This window comes from Ostrea edulis, chromosome 2 (assembly GCF_947568905.1).
Source record: "Ostrea edulis chromosome 2, xbOstEdul1.1, whole genome shotgun sequence".
Lineage (NCBI taxonomy): Eukaryota > Metazoa > Mollusca > Bivalvia > Ostreida > Ostreidae > Ostrea > Ostrea edulis.
In genome coordinates this window covers 44,743,140-44,760,203 of record NC_079165.1, presented here as the reverse complement: position 1 = coordinate 44,760,203, position 17,064 = coordinate 44,743,140, and the positions used below count along the sequence as shown (strand labels likewise).

Genomic DNA, 17,064 nt, shown 5'->3' with positions numbered 1-17,064 from the left:
CCCAAAGTTTTGAAAAATAGATCAAAATTCAAGATCAGTGTCAACTAGATCAAAAGCCATGGTACAAAATGAAAGCCCTGGTCATGAGGGATCTACATGTGAAATATCAAAGCCCCATCCCTCCTTGGTTCAAAAAAGATATAGCCAAGGTTAAAGTTATACCCTGAAAGTGTGATGCTGATGCCATGACAATAGCTCTTTGGTCCAGCGAGCTAAAATGGTAAACTTTTTCTTACTCTAGCTCAATAACAAGCACTATAATAATCCCCTATTTCTCTTCTTTATAGTTCTCCTTCAATGTAGAAAACGCAGTATTAAGTCTTCCCCGGAAGACATGCGTCGCCTGCTAGTTCATTCTATATGTAATATATCACGTATAATGTTGAAAAAGTAAATTATTGAAATGGTTTTTGTCACTAAACAGGAAGTTGATAAGCAACAGATTCGAAAATGTCTTACACAATACAGTTGGCCACACTGATGCTCTGTGCCAAATATCAGGGAGTTGCCCCATGTGGTTCTTGAGAAAACTGTGACAGAAATTTTTTGTGACGACAACGCAAGACGATGGATAGTGATCCCTATATGTCGCCACTGCGTAACGCAGGCGACACAATAAATCATATACTTCTAGTTAGATTTAACAAAGCAACACAACTCGGACTATTTATTCATTCAAATTTAATATTCATAGCATATGCATATAAAAATGTAAAATGAACTGCATTAAAACTTAAAAAAACTACTGGTGAACTTGTTCTGTGATAGGTGATACAATAGAATCTGTAAATCATAACAAGAAATGCTGCCACTTTCAAACAACCACTACTTCCTCATAGATAAACTGAAAGAAAAAGAAAAAAAACCGTTTATAGATGTGAACAAGTATGGAAAATTTGGGATTGTGATTGCATAATTTAACAAGTAAATTGACTTTGTTTTGGTAACTTTTGATTGAAAATTATAACTAAACACTCCAGTACGCAAACAAGAGGTCCATGGACCACAACACTTGCTTATGACACCTTGGCCCTGCTGTTGTTCAGCTGCTGTATTTTGAATTAATATTTTTTTTACTCTATGCTCTCATAATTTTTTTTTTAGCCCAACACAATGGCCCCAACCTAGCCACAAAGGTCACAACAAAATCATGATACAAGGTCAAAAGGTCAACAGTCATGGTAGGAAATGTACGGTCCTGTCATAAGGAATCTATATACAAAATATGAAAGTCCTTCCTTAAACAGTTCAAGAGATACTGCCTAGGTTAACTTTTCTTAAAAGGAGGTCAAAATCCAAGATCATGGTATGAATACAAGTATTTGCCATAAGGAATCTATAATGTACAAAATATGAAAGCCCTACATTAAATAGTTCAAGAGATATTGTCTAGGTTAGGATTTCTTTACAGTAGGTCAAACTTGAAGGAAAAAATCCCAGGGTAAACATGAGGCCCATAGGCCACATCGCTCACCTGAGTCATCTTGACCCATATTTAAAGATTTTCACTACATATTCGCATGTAAAACTTTGATCCCATAGTGTTAAATCTAAAGCAAACTAGCATGGCACCGCAGCATGCCCTTTTTGGCTGGCGTCATGCCCATTTTAATAGCATCATACCTTTTTTTCTCTATAAAATTAAAAAAAAATATTTGTTAATATGAACAATTGTTCTTTATTTCACTTTTTAACATATGATGTGTGCCCCCTCTAGATCCTAGATTTAACACTATCCCTATTGTGGCCCCAACCTACCCCTTGGGGTCATGGTTTTTCCAAACCTTTCTATGTCAGAAAGCTTTCATGTAAATGTAAACTTTTCTGACCTAGTGGTTCTTGAGATTCTTAAATATATCCCCTATATATTTGTATGTAAAACTTTTGATCCCCTATAGTGGCCCCAACCTACCCCCGGGGGCCATGGTTTTAAAAGACTTGAATCTGCACCATGTCAGAAAGCTTTCATGTAAATGTGTGCTTTCCTGGCCCAGTGGTTCTCGAGAAGAAGATTTTTAAAGATTTTCCTTATATATTTGTATGTAAAACTTTGATCCCCTATTGTGCCCCCCCCCCGGGTGCATGATTTTAACAAACTTTAATCTGCTTTCATATGAATTTCAACTCTTCTGGCCAAGTAAATGCTTCTTGAGAAGATTTTTAAATGACCCCACCCTCTTTTTGCATTATCTCTCTCCTTTGAAGGGGGCATGGCCCTTCATTTGAATAAACTTGAATCCCCTTCACCAAAGGATGCTTTGTGCCAAGTTTGGTTGAAATTGGTCCAGTGCTTCTGGAGAAGATGAAATGTGAAAAGTTTACAACGACGACACTGCCAACAACGACAACAGAAAAAACTTGTCACAAGAAATGCACATAAGAAACGAAAAGCTCCATAACGTACCATTCAAAAGGTATGAGTAACGTTATAGTGCATTTTGATATGATTTAGAGTGACCCTGCTACTCTTGAAAAGAATTTGTTTTGATTAATTTTCTGTATATTCCTATTACCCATTGTGCACTACCTGAAGATGCTTTCATCTTCATAAGGCTAATCATGACCCTGTTGTTCTTGAGAAGATTTTTAAAGATTATTACCTATTGTGGCCCTATGCCCTGGGGTTATGATTTGAACAAACTTGATTCTGCACAGCCTGGGAATGCATGCATATCAATATGACTAATCATGGCCCTGCTGTTTGTTAAAGATGTTTTCCTACATATTCCCATGTACAAATTTGATCCTCTATTGCAGCCCCACACCATTCCCAGGGTCACAATTTGAACAAACAAATCTGCACCACCTGGAGATGCTTGCAAATAATATGACTAATTGTGGTCCTGCTGTTCTTGAGAAGATTTATTTTCCAATACATGTGAAAATCTCTCCCTGTTGTGACCCCCCACCCACACCCCAGGGTCCATAATTTAAAAAAACAAGAATCTACACTACCTGGGGTATCTTGCATATTAACATAAGAAGATTTTGAAACATTTTTCCTATATATCCATATATGTCAGGAAGCTTTCATTAAATTCTAATGTTATTTTCATAGCTACCTATACATCAATTCAAAAAACATTTCCCAATTAATAGCAAGAACATTTCCGAGTCTAATGAGAAATTGAATTCCTACCTTTGAAGGTAATCCTTGACACTCTCAAATCCATGGTGACGAGCCAGATGAATCATAATACCTGTGCAGGATTTCCCTTGTTTCTTGCGACAAAAACTACAATTACATATACCCTTGCATGGAGGGCAATGCCAGCTCTGCAAGACAAACACGTGTAAACTAATAGAAAATACAGAAAAAAAAAATATCTTTTGTGATTTTCTATTTCTCTATCTTACATGAATAAATGAAGACCCCCCCCCCCCCACCCCCACCCCAAAAAGAGGCCCACAGGCCTTATCAGTCACATGAGCACTAGTGAAAAAGTATCACTACTCCCAAGGGCTATGAAATCTAAAAAAAAAAATATTTCTGTTCTGAATATCTAAGTTAAATTCTAATGTTCATCAACAGTATAAAACAAGATGTGTTCTTAAAACTTCAATGCCCTCAAAAGTGCATACACTGATGAAAGGCTTTATATAATATAATATGTGTATTAACATTAAAAGATATGACTAATATGGACCCATCCTAGAGTCAAAACCCTGGGTTGTGAAATTCACCATTTTTTGTACATACTTTTCTGCTATTCTTAAGTATGCATTTAGATTTTATACAGTATCAGCAAACTTACACATCAATATCATATACTAAGTTTGGCCCCACCTTAGGGTCAGAACCCCTACCCCGGGGATCATCAAAGTTACAATATTGGTAAAGGACTATTTGCTCTTTCTAAATACATTTAGTTTCAATTCAATATCAACTAGAAAACTGACACGGTCAGCAAGGACCCCGCTGAGGGTTATTAGAGGAAAGTGACATCTCTATTTGATATAGCAATGTTTGGGGTTGGTATATATATTAGAATTAATAATATTCAAAGATATATTGGAATGCAAATTTGTGAAAAAGGAATCATGAAGCATATTTATGAGAGACTGATGCAAATGTAAATTATTTCTGTTTGGCACACACTCATCCACTCAAACACAACAGAGTGCAACTAAATCCCATTGTAAGGGGATTCATATTGGATAACTGGTACAAAATGTGGTATGTACTATCCAAAAAGGATTATGAATTTGACATATTGATGTCTAGGAAAAGGAAATTCTGACATCGGGGTCTAAGCGTTTTTAAACACATCTGATAGAAGTGTTCTACATTTTTAAAAATAGAAAGGTCTTGTCACAAGGAATACTCATGGGAAATATCAAAACTCTATCACTTACTGTTCAAAAGTTATTAGCAAGGTTAAAGTTTCAGACAGAATTACAGACAGGACAAAAACAGTATGTCCCCCGATCTACGATCCTGGGGGCATAAAAATGTTCGATTGCTAACGCAAGATGGATGACAACCAAATGCAATACTTTACTCGGGTGACCTAATAACCATTTACAATATTAGCTTAAATATCAATGTCCAATCAATTCGATGGAATACAACCAGGCCTGGTGTAATGTGTGATGGTAATGTAGTGTCAGACAATTTTAGTGTAATGGGGGTGTAATGTGTAATGGGTCATTTTTGTATTACAAGTATTAAATGGTAACGTAATGCATTATTTGTAGAAAATATACTGTAATGCACATTACATTCCATTTATATTAATTCAAATATTCTATGATATTTTGGAGGTTTAGATTAATTTATCATATTAGTGATTGACTTTTAGACCTTATGAGCTAAAAGATCAACTTCATGTCTTAAGAGTTAACAGTGTTTAATGAACAACATTTTAGTTTTTAATACCTAAGGTATAGTAAGTCAACACTTCAATGCATTTCCTAACATTGATGAATATTTTGTGTGCTTATGTTTACTGTATACCCAAAATTTATAAATCATTATAAAAGAAAAAAAAATTCTGCCATTTCTTTATTGTAATGTGTAATGTAATGCACTCTCAAGTAATGTGCAATGTAATGCATTACAATTCAAAATAGGAGTAATGGTACAGTGAAATTTTCTAAGTAATGGTATTAATGTAATGCATTACATTGCTATGTAATTGACCTCAGGGTAAATCCCCTACCTAAATTTTACATTTTAAGGAACAAATGTCATCATTCTTTTTTTCTCTTTGCAAGTGGATACACATTGCAACGTCAATTAATTTATATATATATACCACCAGCTTCAGCAGGGTGTATGGAAATTTACAAATCAAATTTTGAAATTTACAAATCAAAATTTGTATAACAAGTTACATGAGAATTACCATATTTTGTCTTTCACTTTCACTGGGTATGAAATTTACTAACCAAAGATATTCACTAAAGTTTGCCACAATGTATAAATCTAAAATGACCATTAGCTCAAAATTTTCGCTGCACGATTGGCTAATTCTTGTGCTTTGTTGAAAATCTACATCATTTCTGCAAAATGTTTATTGAAAATTACTGCAATGAATTGAATAAGGCTTTGTCAAATTTTTCACTGCATAATATATCATTAGGCTTGGGTATTGTTTGGAAAAGTTTGATACAATATGTATTGCAATACAGAGAAATGATATGTAACACATATTGATGAAACAATATAATTACATTTACACATAATTTTGAGGATTGAAGTAAACAATAACAATTATATTGCTAGCTTGCATTAATTTATCACAAAAGACAATTGTGCATGTGTTTATTTATTTGCTTTTAGCAATATTGTTAACATATCTTATTTTCACGAAAACAAGGACATCCACTTGCTCTAGCTTTAGACAAACCCTGTATCTCCTGTTCTACTGAGAACCTGCTCTGAGCCCAAGTCTGACGCAGCAGAGGAAATCAATTTTCCCCCCAGGATGAATATCCACAGATAAATTATGAATTTATTTATTTGTTCATATATTTCTTCAAATTTATTCATACCAAAATCGTGACTGCAAATTTGGGTTCCACTTTGATCACTACATATATACTATTCATCAATATCAAAAGATTTTACGCCATCTTTCCAACAGTTAGTTTGATGGTGTTATCCCAATCAGTTGTACCACCAGAACTTCCAACCTCTGTTCCACAAATGTTACACTAAGGTTTTTTCAAGCTAATTTTTGAAAACTGAGACCACTGCACACTTTCGACGTTTGCAGTCATGGAGCAAATAACATTTAGATAGTTTGTTTGTATATTTTCAATTTATTTGTAAACTCTTTCATGAAATCTCACTGTTAGATATGCGAATAACAACTCTTAATATATTAGACGATCCGGGGTTTGCTGTATCAGTTATCGTATAAAAATACTGATTCATATCGATAATCTATATATAGATCCAGCCCTAGTTATTAGTCACACAAACTGCATTTTCCATCAATTTTCAGGCCCCAAAAAGGGAGATTGTATTAAACACAAATGTGTATCATATTCATTAAAATAAGGTAATTGCATTTATCTGAAACTTCACTTCAAATACATACCTCATTCTTCAGAGCTTCTTTAGCATCTTCTCCATATCTGTTTCTCAAGCAGGGACCACAAAACTGCAAAGTTTAGAATGTTGCAATTGAAAGATACAAAACTATAAAGACTTTGTACTACAGAGTACACAAAATCCATGATTATTTTTCTACCTGTCATCTACAAATGGAATTCATTTACAACCTTTGAGCACTTACCTGGCCTCTAACCCCGAAACAGAACCCTGACCTACAGATAGTCTTCATGTCTGCGGTCTTCTGTCTGCACTGGTGACATGATGTTCCCTATAATATACCAACATCATTACTAACCAAAAGTCCCTCTCACATGAATATGTATGTAGAAAACATATCATCTGTACTACCTATTTGTGCTAAATCTTAAAATGAGATAAGTGATCTAACCAAACCAGCATTTAGTTTAATTATCCATACTCCTTTCACTTACAATCTCTGAATGGTCTCTGACAGATTGGTTCCTACTTACATAAATGCTGTCATAGCGTTTCTCACTGACATGGACTGCTACAAGTGCCAAGTCATCCTCAGTAATTTCTTCAGCAGACCTTGTATCGAGCTGGAAACTTTTGGTGTAGTTGGACTTGGGTAGTTTTTCATCCTGCAAGTTCATTCAGTTACAAATCCATATCATGAAATTTTCATACCAGTGAGTTTTAAACAACAATTGATCATGCAATAGTGGAATTTCAAATATAAAATTTTAAAAGACAAACAAGAGACCCATGCACCTTAACGGTCACCTGAGTATAACACAAACACTATACATATTATATATTATGTATATTAAGGAGGTTCTCTACATTGTCATAATGGCTGACTTCCTTTTAAAACATGGATGAAAATATTAATATCAGCAATATTTGTCTATTCATTAAAAAAATTCTCGCCTAGTTGAGTAGCTCAGTAGGTTAGCACGTCCACTGCTGAACTGTAGATTGCGTGTTTGAGTCCCGCAGGGATTTAAAAATTTTCTCAGATTACTTTCAACTATAACTGCATTTTTTGACTAATTAAAGTAAATTTGAAAGTTTTCAATTTCAAAATATTGTTGTACGTTGTACATATCCTCCACTTTTCATCCATATCAAATGTCTCAGGTGTAGCATACATCCTTAATATAATACATTCTTAATATAATACATTGTATTTGATATATACCTCTGACCTACACAAGATTTTAGACATTTTATTTTTAGATGGATGTTCATCAAAGTTCAATAGAAAAATGATATAATACCTGTTGATTTCAATTGTACATTTTCCAGAAAAGCATGATCTGGAAGCTTTGTTTAGTATAAATAGATTATAAATTTAACAGCTGATTTGTGACAGCTTATATTTTCGTGTGTGAATTCAGATATAAGAATCAAGAAGCAGAAAAATAATAAGAACCAAGAAAAACAACAAGTCTCCAAACTTCATAAGGGACACTTAACCAATTTAACAAGAGGCTCAAGGTCCACATTGCCCACCAGAGTCACCATGACAGGGTGTCAAGCCACTTTTGGCCGAAAAAATATAGGATTATAGGAATTTTTTTTTGCAGTTTATAGGGCAAATATAGAGATTTTTACAGCAAATTTATCAGTGATTTTTTTTTTGTTTTTCAAACTACCACCCCTCCTTTTGAATTGGGAAAAACTAGCGACATTTTCCTCAAATTGGGAAAAATCATTCCTAGTAAATTAAAATGGTAAAGATGCATAAAATAATCAAATAACATTTTTATTTGAGGCTTATTTCAGATCTGATTTAAAATCATAAAATAAATCATTATTTAACATTAAATATGTATTGGAAGTAACACCTTGTATAGATATTATTTACTTTTTCTAAGAAATATTTATTGTCTAATTTCATAAAGAAAATAATAAATTATTAATTCACCAGCATTTGTACCCATAATCTTGTAAATATTATATTAATAATCAAGTTTCCAGAATGTCTCTCCTGTTTGTATTTTTCGGATTTTAGTAAAACCTTATACTGTTGGCCACTTCCTGTTATTAGCCTGACTCTACATATAATGGCAGTCAAAATAAATTGTCAACAATATGGCTTAATGTGTACCTGGAAACTATATACTTCACTACATATCTGCTTATATGGATGCCTCTACTGTTTTACATATTCTTTACAAAACATTTTGCATGTGCAGTGGTTTGGAGAATAAAACTGAAGAAAAAACGTATTTACTCTTTGTCAGCAATATACGGTAACCTTTTTTTAAAATGGCTTAATTTCCCTAGATTTGAAATTGGGAAAAACATATATATATAATTGGGAAAAAATGGCTAATTTTAGTGAGGGGAAACAGCCGAATATCGGTGGCATTTTGGCCCCAAAAAATCACTGTTTATAAGGAGAAATAGGATTTTTATTAAAGAATTTGTATAAAAGTTTATTGTTTCTGCATAAAAATCTAGCAAGCATAGTATCCTACTGGAGAAGAAAAAGTATTGAACATAAATAAAGACAAAATTCTTTCAGATGTGGAAAATACGATCTAGATGACATGGTATAATTTTTACAAACTTGAATCTGCACTATGTCAGGAAGCTTTCCTGTAAATGTAAACTTCTTTGGCCCAATGGTTTTTGAGAATAAGATTTTTAAAGATTTTCTCTATGTATCAATATGTAAAACATTGATCCTCTATTGTGGCCCCATCCTACTCCCGGGGCCCATGATTTTAACAAACTTTAATCTGCACTATGTCAGAAAGTTTTCATGTAAATCTCAGCTTTTTTGGCTCAGTGGTTCTTGAGAAGATTTTCCTTATATATTTGTATGTAAAACTTTCATCCCCTATTGTGGCCTCATCCCCCCCGCATGGTTTTAACAAACTTGAATCTGCACTATGTAAGGAAACTTCGATGTAAATTTGTACATTCCTGGCCAGTGGTTCTTTAGAAGATTTTCCCTATATATATTTGCATGTAAAACATTGATCCCTTATTGTGACCCCAGTCTACACCCGGGGTTGTAGTTTTAACCAACTTGAATCTGCACTATATCAGGAAGCTTTCATGTAAATTTCAGCTCTTCAGGCCCAGTGGTTCTTGAAAAGAGTCTTAAATGACTCCACTCTATTTTTATGATTATCTCCCCTTTGAAGGGGACATGACCCTTCATTTAAAAGATCTTCACCCAAGGACGCTTTTTGCTAAGTTTGGTTGAAATTCGCCTAGTGGTTTTGGAGAAGCTGAAAATGTGAAAAGTTTACAGAACAACGGACAATGGGTGATCAGAAAGCTTTCAGCTAAGGTGAGCTAAAAACAGTAACCTTAAATTCCCCAAGACACTGATCATAAATATCTTACCAGCTCATCAATGTCCTCTTTATAATCCATGTCATCTTCCTCATCATCACTGTCCTTTTTCACATCCGATTTCTTATGGAAAAATCCAAAGCGAACTTTTAACCACTGGAAAAAGACATGAACAATTCATTGCTATAACTTGATAACACTTCTTATTTCAAACAAATTCTGTACAACCATTACCAAAATATTTTAATGATCCATACACAGAAAATCTGCATAGATCAACATACCATTAATGTGTCGTAATAGCAATGGGATTCTTGCATTTAATAAGTTGAGGCAGTTCAACCCCAGGTGAATAATTGGTACTGATATGTTCTCTGAATCTTACATTGGTTGGAGATGTATCAGAATCCTTTACTGGATCACAGTGTCTATCAACATCATTCTGACCAATCTTTCCTCCGCAGCGAGCTTTTCTGGACGGATTGCGTCGAATTGGACCTAGTGTCTCTGACTTCCTGCGTTTGTGTGGTGTCTGTTAAAATCAACATGTCTGAAATTTTTATCGACTATCAAAATCAATTAAAGGAAACAAGACAAATTTGTGTTGATTAAACCTTTAGTACATGTACTACTAGTTGGTGTTTATAATTTTTTTTTATTTTTTTTTTTTTATATACACATCACCATCAAATACAGTCAAAACTGCAATATCAACCAACTGTATTAAATGAGTTGCTGTCATATGTAAAAATTACCCCCCCCCCCCCCAGGTGTTACCCTATCTATTCTATCTGCATTAAATGACTACCTGTCTGCCAATCATAATTTATACAACCTTTTTGTGTACGAGATTCTTACTTTTGATTTTGTATACAAAATGTCCAACATTTTATAAAATGTGACCAAGACTAGCATCTCACTTTGAAGTATACTGAGTATTTGATATATCCAAGTTAAATATAGTTGCCTACATTAGTTCAAAACTTTAAAAAGATTTGCCATACACAATGGATATTGTGATTTATCTAATGTCTTTCAAATTTAATAACACATTTCCAGCATTACTGCACAAAAGGAAATCAAGCAACTCTCGTCTTCACTTACTTTCTTTTACCACTAGAGAAGCTTTGTAGTTTTTTAGTTACAGGTATACATAAATGCTCTTTACAAGAAAATGTTTTTATGTTTTAGAATATTGGCACGCATTTCATATTATGAGATAAATGTAATTTTTGATGAACAAGCATTCTGAGAGTATTGCATTAGCAATTTGTGTCCTCTACCATGCCGGTAAATTGACGGATGTAATATTCCCGAGTACATTTAATGCTGTGTGACCTTGAACTATGATCTTAAAAATTGGTACCCAGTCTTCATATTTACCAGTGTCATGTACATACGGACACATAGTTTTTATCAGGGTTGAAAAAGTTTTATTCAGAACTCTATAATCTTAATTCAATTCATAAACATGTAGCATATATTCAAAATGGTCAGTTTTTATCAGGGTTGAAAAAGTTTTATTCAGAACTCTATAATCTTAATTCAATTCATAAACATGTAGCATATATTCAAAATGGTCGAATTTGAACAGCACAATTTCAGTCGGATTAGAGTAAACTGCTGACCGATTAGAAGTCACTCACAGACAACAGAAGATATGTTCAAGATTAATAGATTTGATATATATTTTCATTGATATGTTCCTTGTGTGATTAATGAGATTGGAATGTTAAATTAAGGAAGTGATTATTTACACAATCAGCGACCAGGGCTTGAAGCTAACTTTTTATGTCACCAGTCCAGCCGGACTGATGGGGTATAATTTCAACCAGTCCGCAGAAAAATTTACCAGTCCAACAGTTTTCCAGAAATAATTAAACATATTTCGTTTATGTTATTAAAATGAAATTTAACTCAATATGCCTCAGACAATATTGTAACAGTTAAATGTCGGATTTATATTTACGAACCAGATTCGTCTAATATTTACAGATCGAAGCATGCCAAATGTGTGTATAAAATTTCATAAGTATATTTTCCAAAATGATGCTTTAGGAAATTAACTAGTTCCATCGGACTGACTAAAACAAATGTCAGTCAGTCCGCCAGACTTTTAACCAGTCACAGACTGATGGGCATATGTTAATTTCGAGACCTGGCGACTGAGTTTCATTGACGGTCTCTATTCTGATGTCCTATTTTTACAGCCTTTCCATAGGAACACAATTCCAATCCCAATGAATATAAAAATGTAAAATATAACAAGAGGCCCACAGGCCTTATCAGTCACCTGAATACTAGTGAAAAAGTATCATTACTTCCATGGGCTATGAAATCTAGAAAAAATTTCCTGTTTAGAATATCTAAGCTAATTTCTAATGTTCAGCAACAGTATAAAACAAGATGTGTTCTTAAAACTTCATTGCCTTCAAAAGTGCATACACTGATGAAAGGCTTTAAATAATAGGGTGTATTAACATTAAAACATCAAAACATATGACTAATTTGGACTAATCCTTAAGTCATAACTCTGGGTTTTGATTGAAATTCACCATTTTTTGTACATCCTTTTCTGCTATTCTTAAATATGCATCTAGATTTTATACAGTATCAGCAAACTTGCACATAAATACTATATACTAAGTTTGGCCCCACCCTGGGGTCAGAACCCTTACTCTAGGGATCATCAACTTTACAATTTTGGTAAAAGACTACCTGCTCTATCCATTTAGTTTATATTTAGTATAAATAGCGCTAAAGAAGATGTTATTCAAATGTTTTACACATAAACACTATTTAACAAGTTTGGTCAGAACCCCTACCCCGGGGATCATGAAATTTACAAAATTTGGCAGAGGCCTTCCTGCCCTACATCACTATGCATTTAGTTTTTCTTACACATGTGCAGTTCTAGAGAAGAAGATTTTTGAAAATTGGTCAATTTTGGGCAGTTTTTACCCCACCCCCAAGGCCCCAGGAATCCTGAAATTTACAATTTATGTTCCCCGTTCCCCTTGTTCCAAAAATGTTTCATACCAAATTTGAAAAGAAATTGTACTAGTAGTTATCAAGAAGTTAAAAATGTTCAATTGTTAACGCACGACGGACAAAAACCAATTGCAATTTCTGCTAGATGCTTTATCTGCATTATTGAAGCGGGGATGTATTTGTGTCTATGAAGAAGGGAGGAAAAAGCCTGTGTTACCAAGCATCTGTACAGGTCTACATGTCCAGCACGAGTTCGTAGTTCCATCATACGGGAGCAATGTGGTTTTTTTTAACAGACTTGGTGTTTCATTAGTTTTAATAGGTATGTTAAACTTACACCTTGCGTATTAAGTACTGCCGTAATTTGTTCTATTTGTGTTGTTGGCACAATTTGAGCCAGTAATTGTTACCTTCAATCTGGAACACACTTCTCTCGTGTAAACACAATTCATGTCTCACCTTCGCTAATTACAAAATGACATGTGAACATATTGTAAGACCATATCTTAATTCAAATTTGCATCTAATTTTTAAAATGTATCATGCATGACTGATTTTATTCATGTGCCATGAAGCAGTGATGATAATAAACATACCAGAGGCGGATCCTGGATTTCCGAAAGGGAGGGGGGCATATGTGAAAGTGAAGTGTTAGTTAAAATAATCAGCCATTTTGGGTGCCAAATTTGGAGTTTTCATCTATAAGATAAGATAAAATAAGTTTATTCCAATTTTGGGCCCAGAGGGCATAACAGTAAGACAGTTTATAAAGAAGGAAATTCTATATATCTTTGATAGTGGCACAACAAAACACACACACTTTCATGGGCATCGCCATTACAGCGACACATTGAGTACTGGGAATATTTATGGCGATTCCCATTGGTCCTCGATAGGTCATGTAAGATCATGCATTTTAATGAGTTATGCGAAAATATCGGCCTTGTGACCAGTGCTCCAAGTTGCGAGTAAAAGGGTCACATTTACGACCAGAAAATCAATTTTGCGACTAGAGATTATGATTAAGTCGCATTTTCACAAGCGAAGAAAATTTGGGTAACCAGTAAAATTTTAGAATCGGGATCGGAAGTCTGAATAAATATTATTCAGTCTCGGTCAAAACAATCAAGATGGCGGAAAAACGAGGTTTAGAGCACTTTGGATTTATCAATAGTAAAAAACAGAAGCCTCAGCCTAGTACATGTAACAAAGAAATTCAAGAATCACACAGGGAAAGTTCTGCATCAAAAGATGGTGTAGCAGAGTCTAAAGAGAAATGCAGAAGTAAAGGAAGAACCCCAGTCCTGAAATGGCGGAGGAAATTTACGTGATAGAAAAATGTTTTGCAGAATTTGTGAGGCCAATTAGCCAGCAACGTCCACCATTTCTGGACAGCCATTGTCCTATTTCACCATGACCGAGTGTACATCTTTCAAACGTGGAAATGTGACTATTCACGGTAATAGTAAGAGACATGTCGTTGTCCGTGACTGCATTATTAGCAGTAAGTAGAGCGGGGCAACAGTTGCTGTTAATTTTCAAAGACAATCAAACTCGGGATGTAGTGTTCTTATTGATGCTGGTACTAATTGTTCAGCAAAAGATCCAACAAAACTAGGAGCTCTTATTCGCATAACATGATAAGCAGTGAAGGCCCACTTAATGATGACTTTCAAGCAAATCCTTGTGTGAAACGCTGGGTTTTCTTCCCCAGAAGCGTACTGTAAAATACACAGGATAACCCAGTGCAATACAACTTTTGCCAGAGTAAAAACTTGACTTGTTAGCATCAAGTATGTTTCACAGTACATTTCTATTCAGTTTAAAAATAAAACAAACAAAATGTATACATGGGTGTTGAATTTTTTACTTGAAAGATATTCATATTTTAAAAAAAACCTTGTAAGTCCTATATTTACAAAATCTTTTACTATGGCGAGTAGAAATTTTAAACATGGCGACCAGAAATATTTTTAGGTCGCCATTTTGCGACCTGATAGCAGATGCGACTTGGAGCACTGGTGACCCTTGGTAGGTAATCGTCTAGAGCGACCAACCGTGATTTTCTGACAATGGGGTCTTAGAACATGAACACATTGTCCACAAACCATATGTCATGGCTTACTATAAAATCTCCTCATCATTATAGAAAAAATAAATTGCTACCAGTCACTTACATGTAAACACATTTTGCTGACATTTTACAAATGATTTTAATGCTAGATTTAAGTGCCTAAACTCAAGGAAATGCCTCCTACGACAAAACTAATCCTCAAACATTTTTCGGGGGAGCAGACCTCCTGGCACCTTTGGTGCTCACACATCTCTCTGCCTACTTTTTTTTTCACCTGCTACTTCTAAATTTATTGAGAACCCTGCATATGTGACTTTTTTTTTCATTCACCATTGGACAGTCTCAAAATACAATTTGACTGTATAGTATATAAATGAATGCAATAACATATCATTAAATGGTACCTTGAATCTTGGAACAACTTTCTTCTGCTTTGGGTGCCATTTCACTTCTGCCATCAACTTCTCTAACTACAACATGCAAAATGGATACCTAAAACTTCTACCAGAACAATGTTATTAAATATTGGCTATTAAAAGAAAACAATTGACGGCCACATACTTACAATAGCTTTGTTGTCTTCCAAATTTTTGGCTCTAATGTCCTCATAGTTAAGCATGATTGTCAATGTCTACTTCAAATTTCACTCTGTAACAAAATCATTTGATTGATTGATTGCATATTGTAAACATGTCAGTCATTTTATGTATCATGTTGATGTTGGGCATGGCAAAATTCGGAGTGTAAATTTGAATACTTTATAAGGGTGGAAAATGTAAAGGAAAAACATGAAAAATCGCCTCAAAACCCTTTAATGTAAAAATGCATAAAGGTAAACTTTAAATAACATTAATACAGATTTGAAAGACATTCTATACTTCTTATTACGTAACTTCGATCCTAGAAAATGGAACTGGGTGTAGTTATTGATGCAAATTTGAAAGGTTAGAAAGTAATAATTTTTTGTTCAATATTTATGTGGTACAGTATTCATCGTCAGATCAGTGTAAGTGAATCAAGAAATTTGGTACACACCATATTGCACCGTTCCTGCGTTTGGTCACGAAATGCAAGTAAAGGAAAAAGTAGGTAAAAATAGCCACCTGCAGTACGTTTAAATACCTAGGTAGCTGTAAGTAGCTACGTAGGTAGAAATAGTCTTGGACTGGACCTGGTATATGCGTGGGTCTTATACATCCGTACACAATTAATACATATAAATATATAAGTAAACTACCGCTAGTTTATTTACATAGTATATGTACCCATTACATACAATATCTTATACCTAAAGTTCTATAGGCATTGCTAAATAACAAATAGAATACTCACAACAATTCCAACAAGATATCTGTTTACATGTGCGCAATCACAATTTTCCCGCCACCGCTAGAGGGCGTCGATGTAGAAAATAGCGGTAAATGTAGTACGACCGCAAGCCGAAGATTTCCTTTCTTTTAATGTATCGAATAGAATGCCATTAAATTTTAAGTGGTTACTGTATTTGATCTATCAAAGAAGAACCATGCACGTTTACCTCGAAATATTTGATAAGAAAATTACCAAACCAGAGTTTTCACAGTCTACTTTTACCGCTTGCCGTAGAAATAAGCAACTCGTACCTAAATTCAGTCGTTCATTGCTAATGATAAAATATTTTTTCCAATTGCGGTTTTGGTACTTGATACATATACTAGCTAGTAAGAAAGAAGTTTTTAAGTTTCCTTGCGAATAGTTTATCATTCTATTCTCAGATATTGTTTTGAAGCATGGCTAAGATGAGGGTGAAGGTGTGAGCAATAATACCATTTGATTGAGAATGCTTGCATATAAATTCCGACTACGCTCTTGTGGACCTAAAAGATATTTAAAAAATCTATTATAATTCAAAATGCTTGTAATATTTTTTAAATCAAATTGTACCCAGTTGATAATAAAGCGTATTATAATATCGGAGGAAACTGTCAAGTTCTGCATATGCATCCAAGTATGATATAAAAATACAATCTAAAGTATAAAAAATATAAATTTCTATATGAAATATATTATAAAGAGGCCTATAGACCACAAGGCTCACCCAGCTAACATTGTTTCTAGACCTTTGAACTTTTGGAAGACTGTAAAACTGAACCTGGATCACAGGCACCTGAAGTATGGA

General features: G+C 34.2%; 1 protein-coding gene across 1 annotated transcript; it reads right to left on the bottom strand.

Moving 5' to 3' along the window:
- Window positions 1–664: 664 nt before the first annotated feature.
- Window positions 665–16,331, bottom strand: LOC125681383 (cell division cycle-associated protein 7-like). The gene is made up of 10 exons (XM_048921439.2): window positions 16,239–16,331; window positions 15,472–15,554; window positions 15,311–15,376; window positions 10,227–10,373; window positions 9,893–9,997; window positions 7,036–7,167; window positions 6,747–6,833; window positions 6,549–6,611; window positions 3,140–3,276; window positions 665–844 (listed from the first exon to the last, which is right to left on the bottom strand). Exons 2-10 carry the CDS (start codon window positions 15,523–15,525, stop codon window positions 826–828), a joined length of 810 nt encoding a protein of 269 aa, XP_048777396.1. The 5' UTR covers window positions 15,526–15,554; window positions 16,239–16,331; the 3' UTR covers window positions 665–825.
- Between the last annotated feature and the right edge of the window lie 733 nt (window positions 16,332–17,064).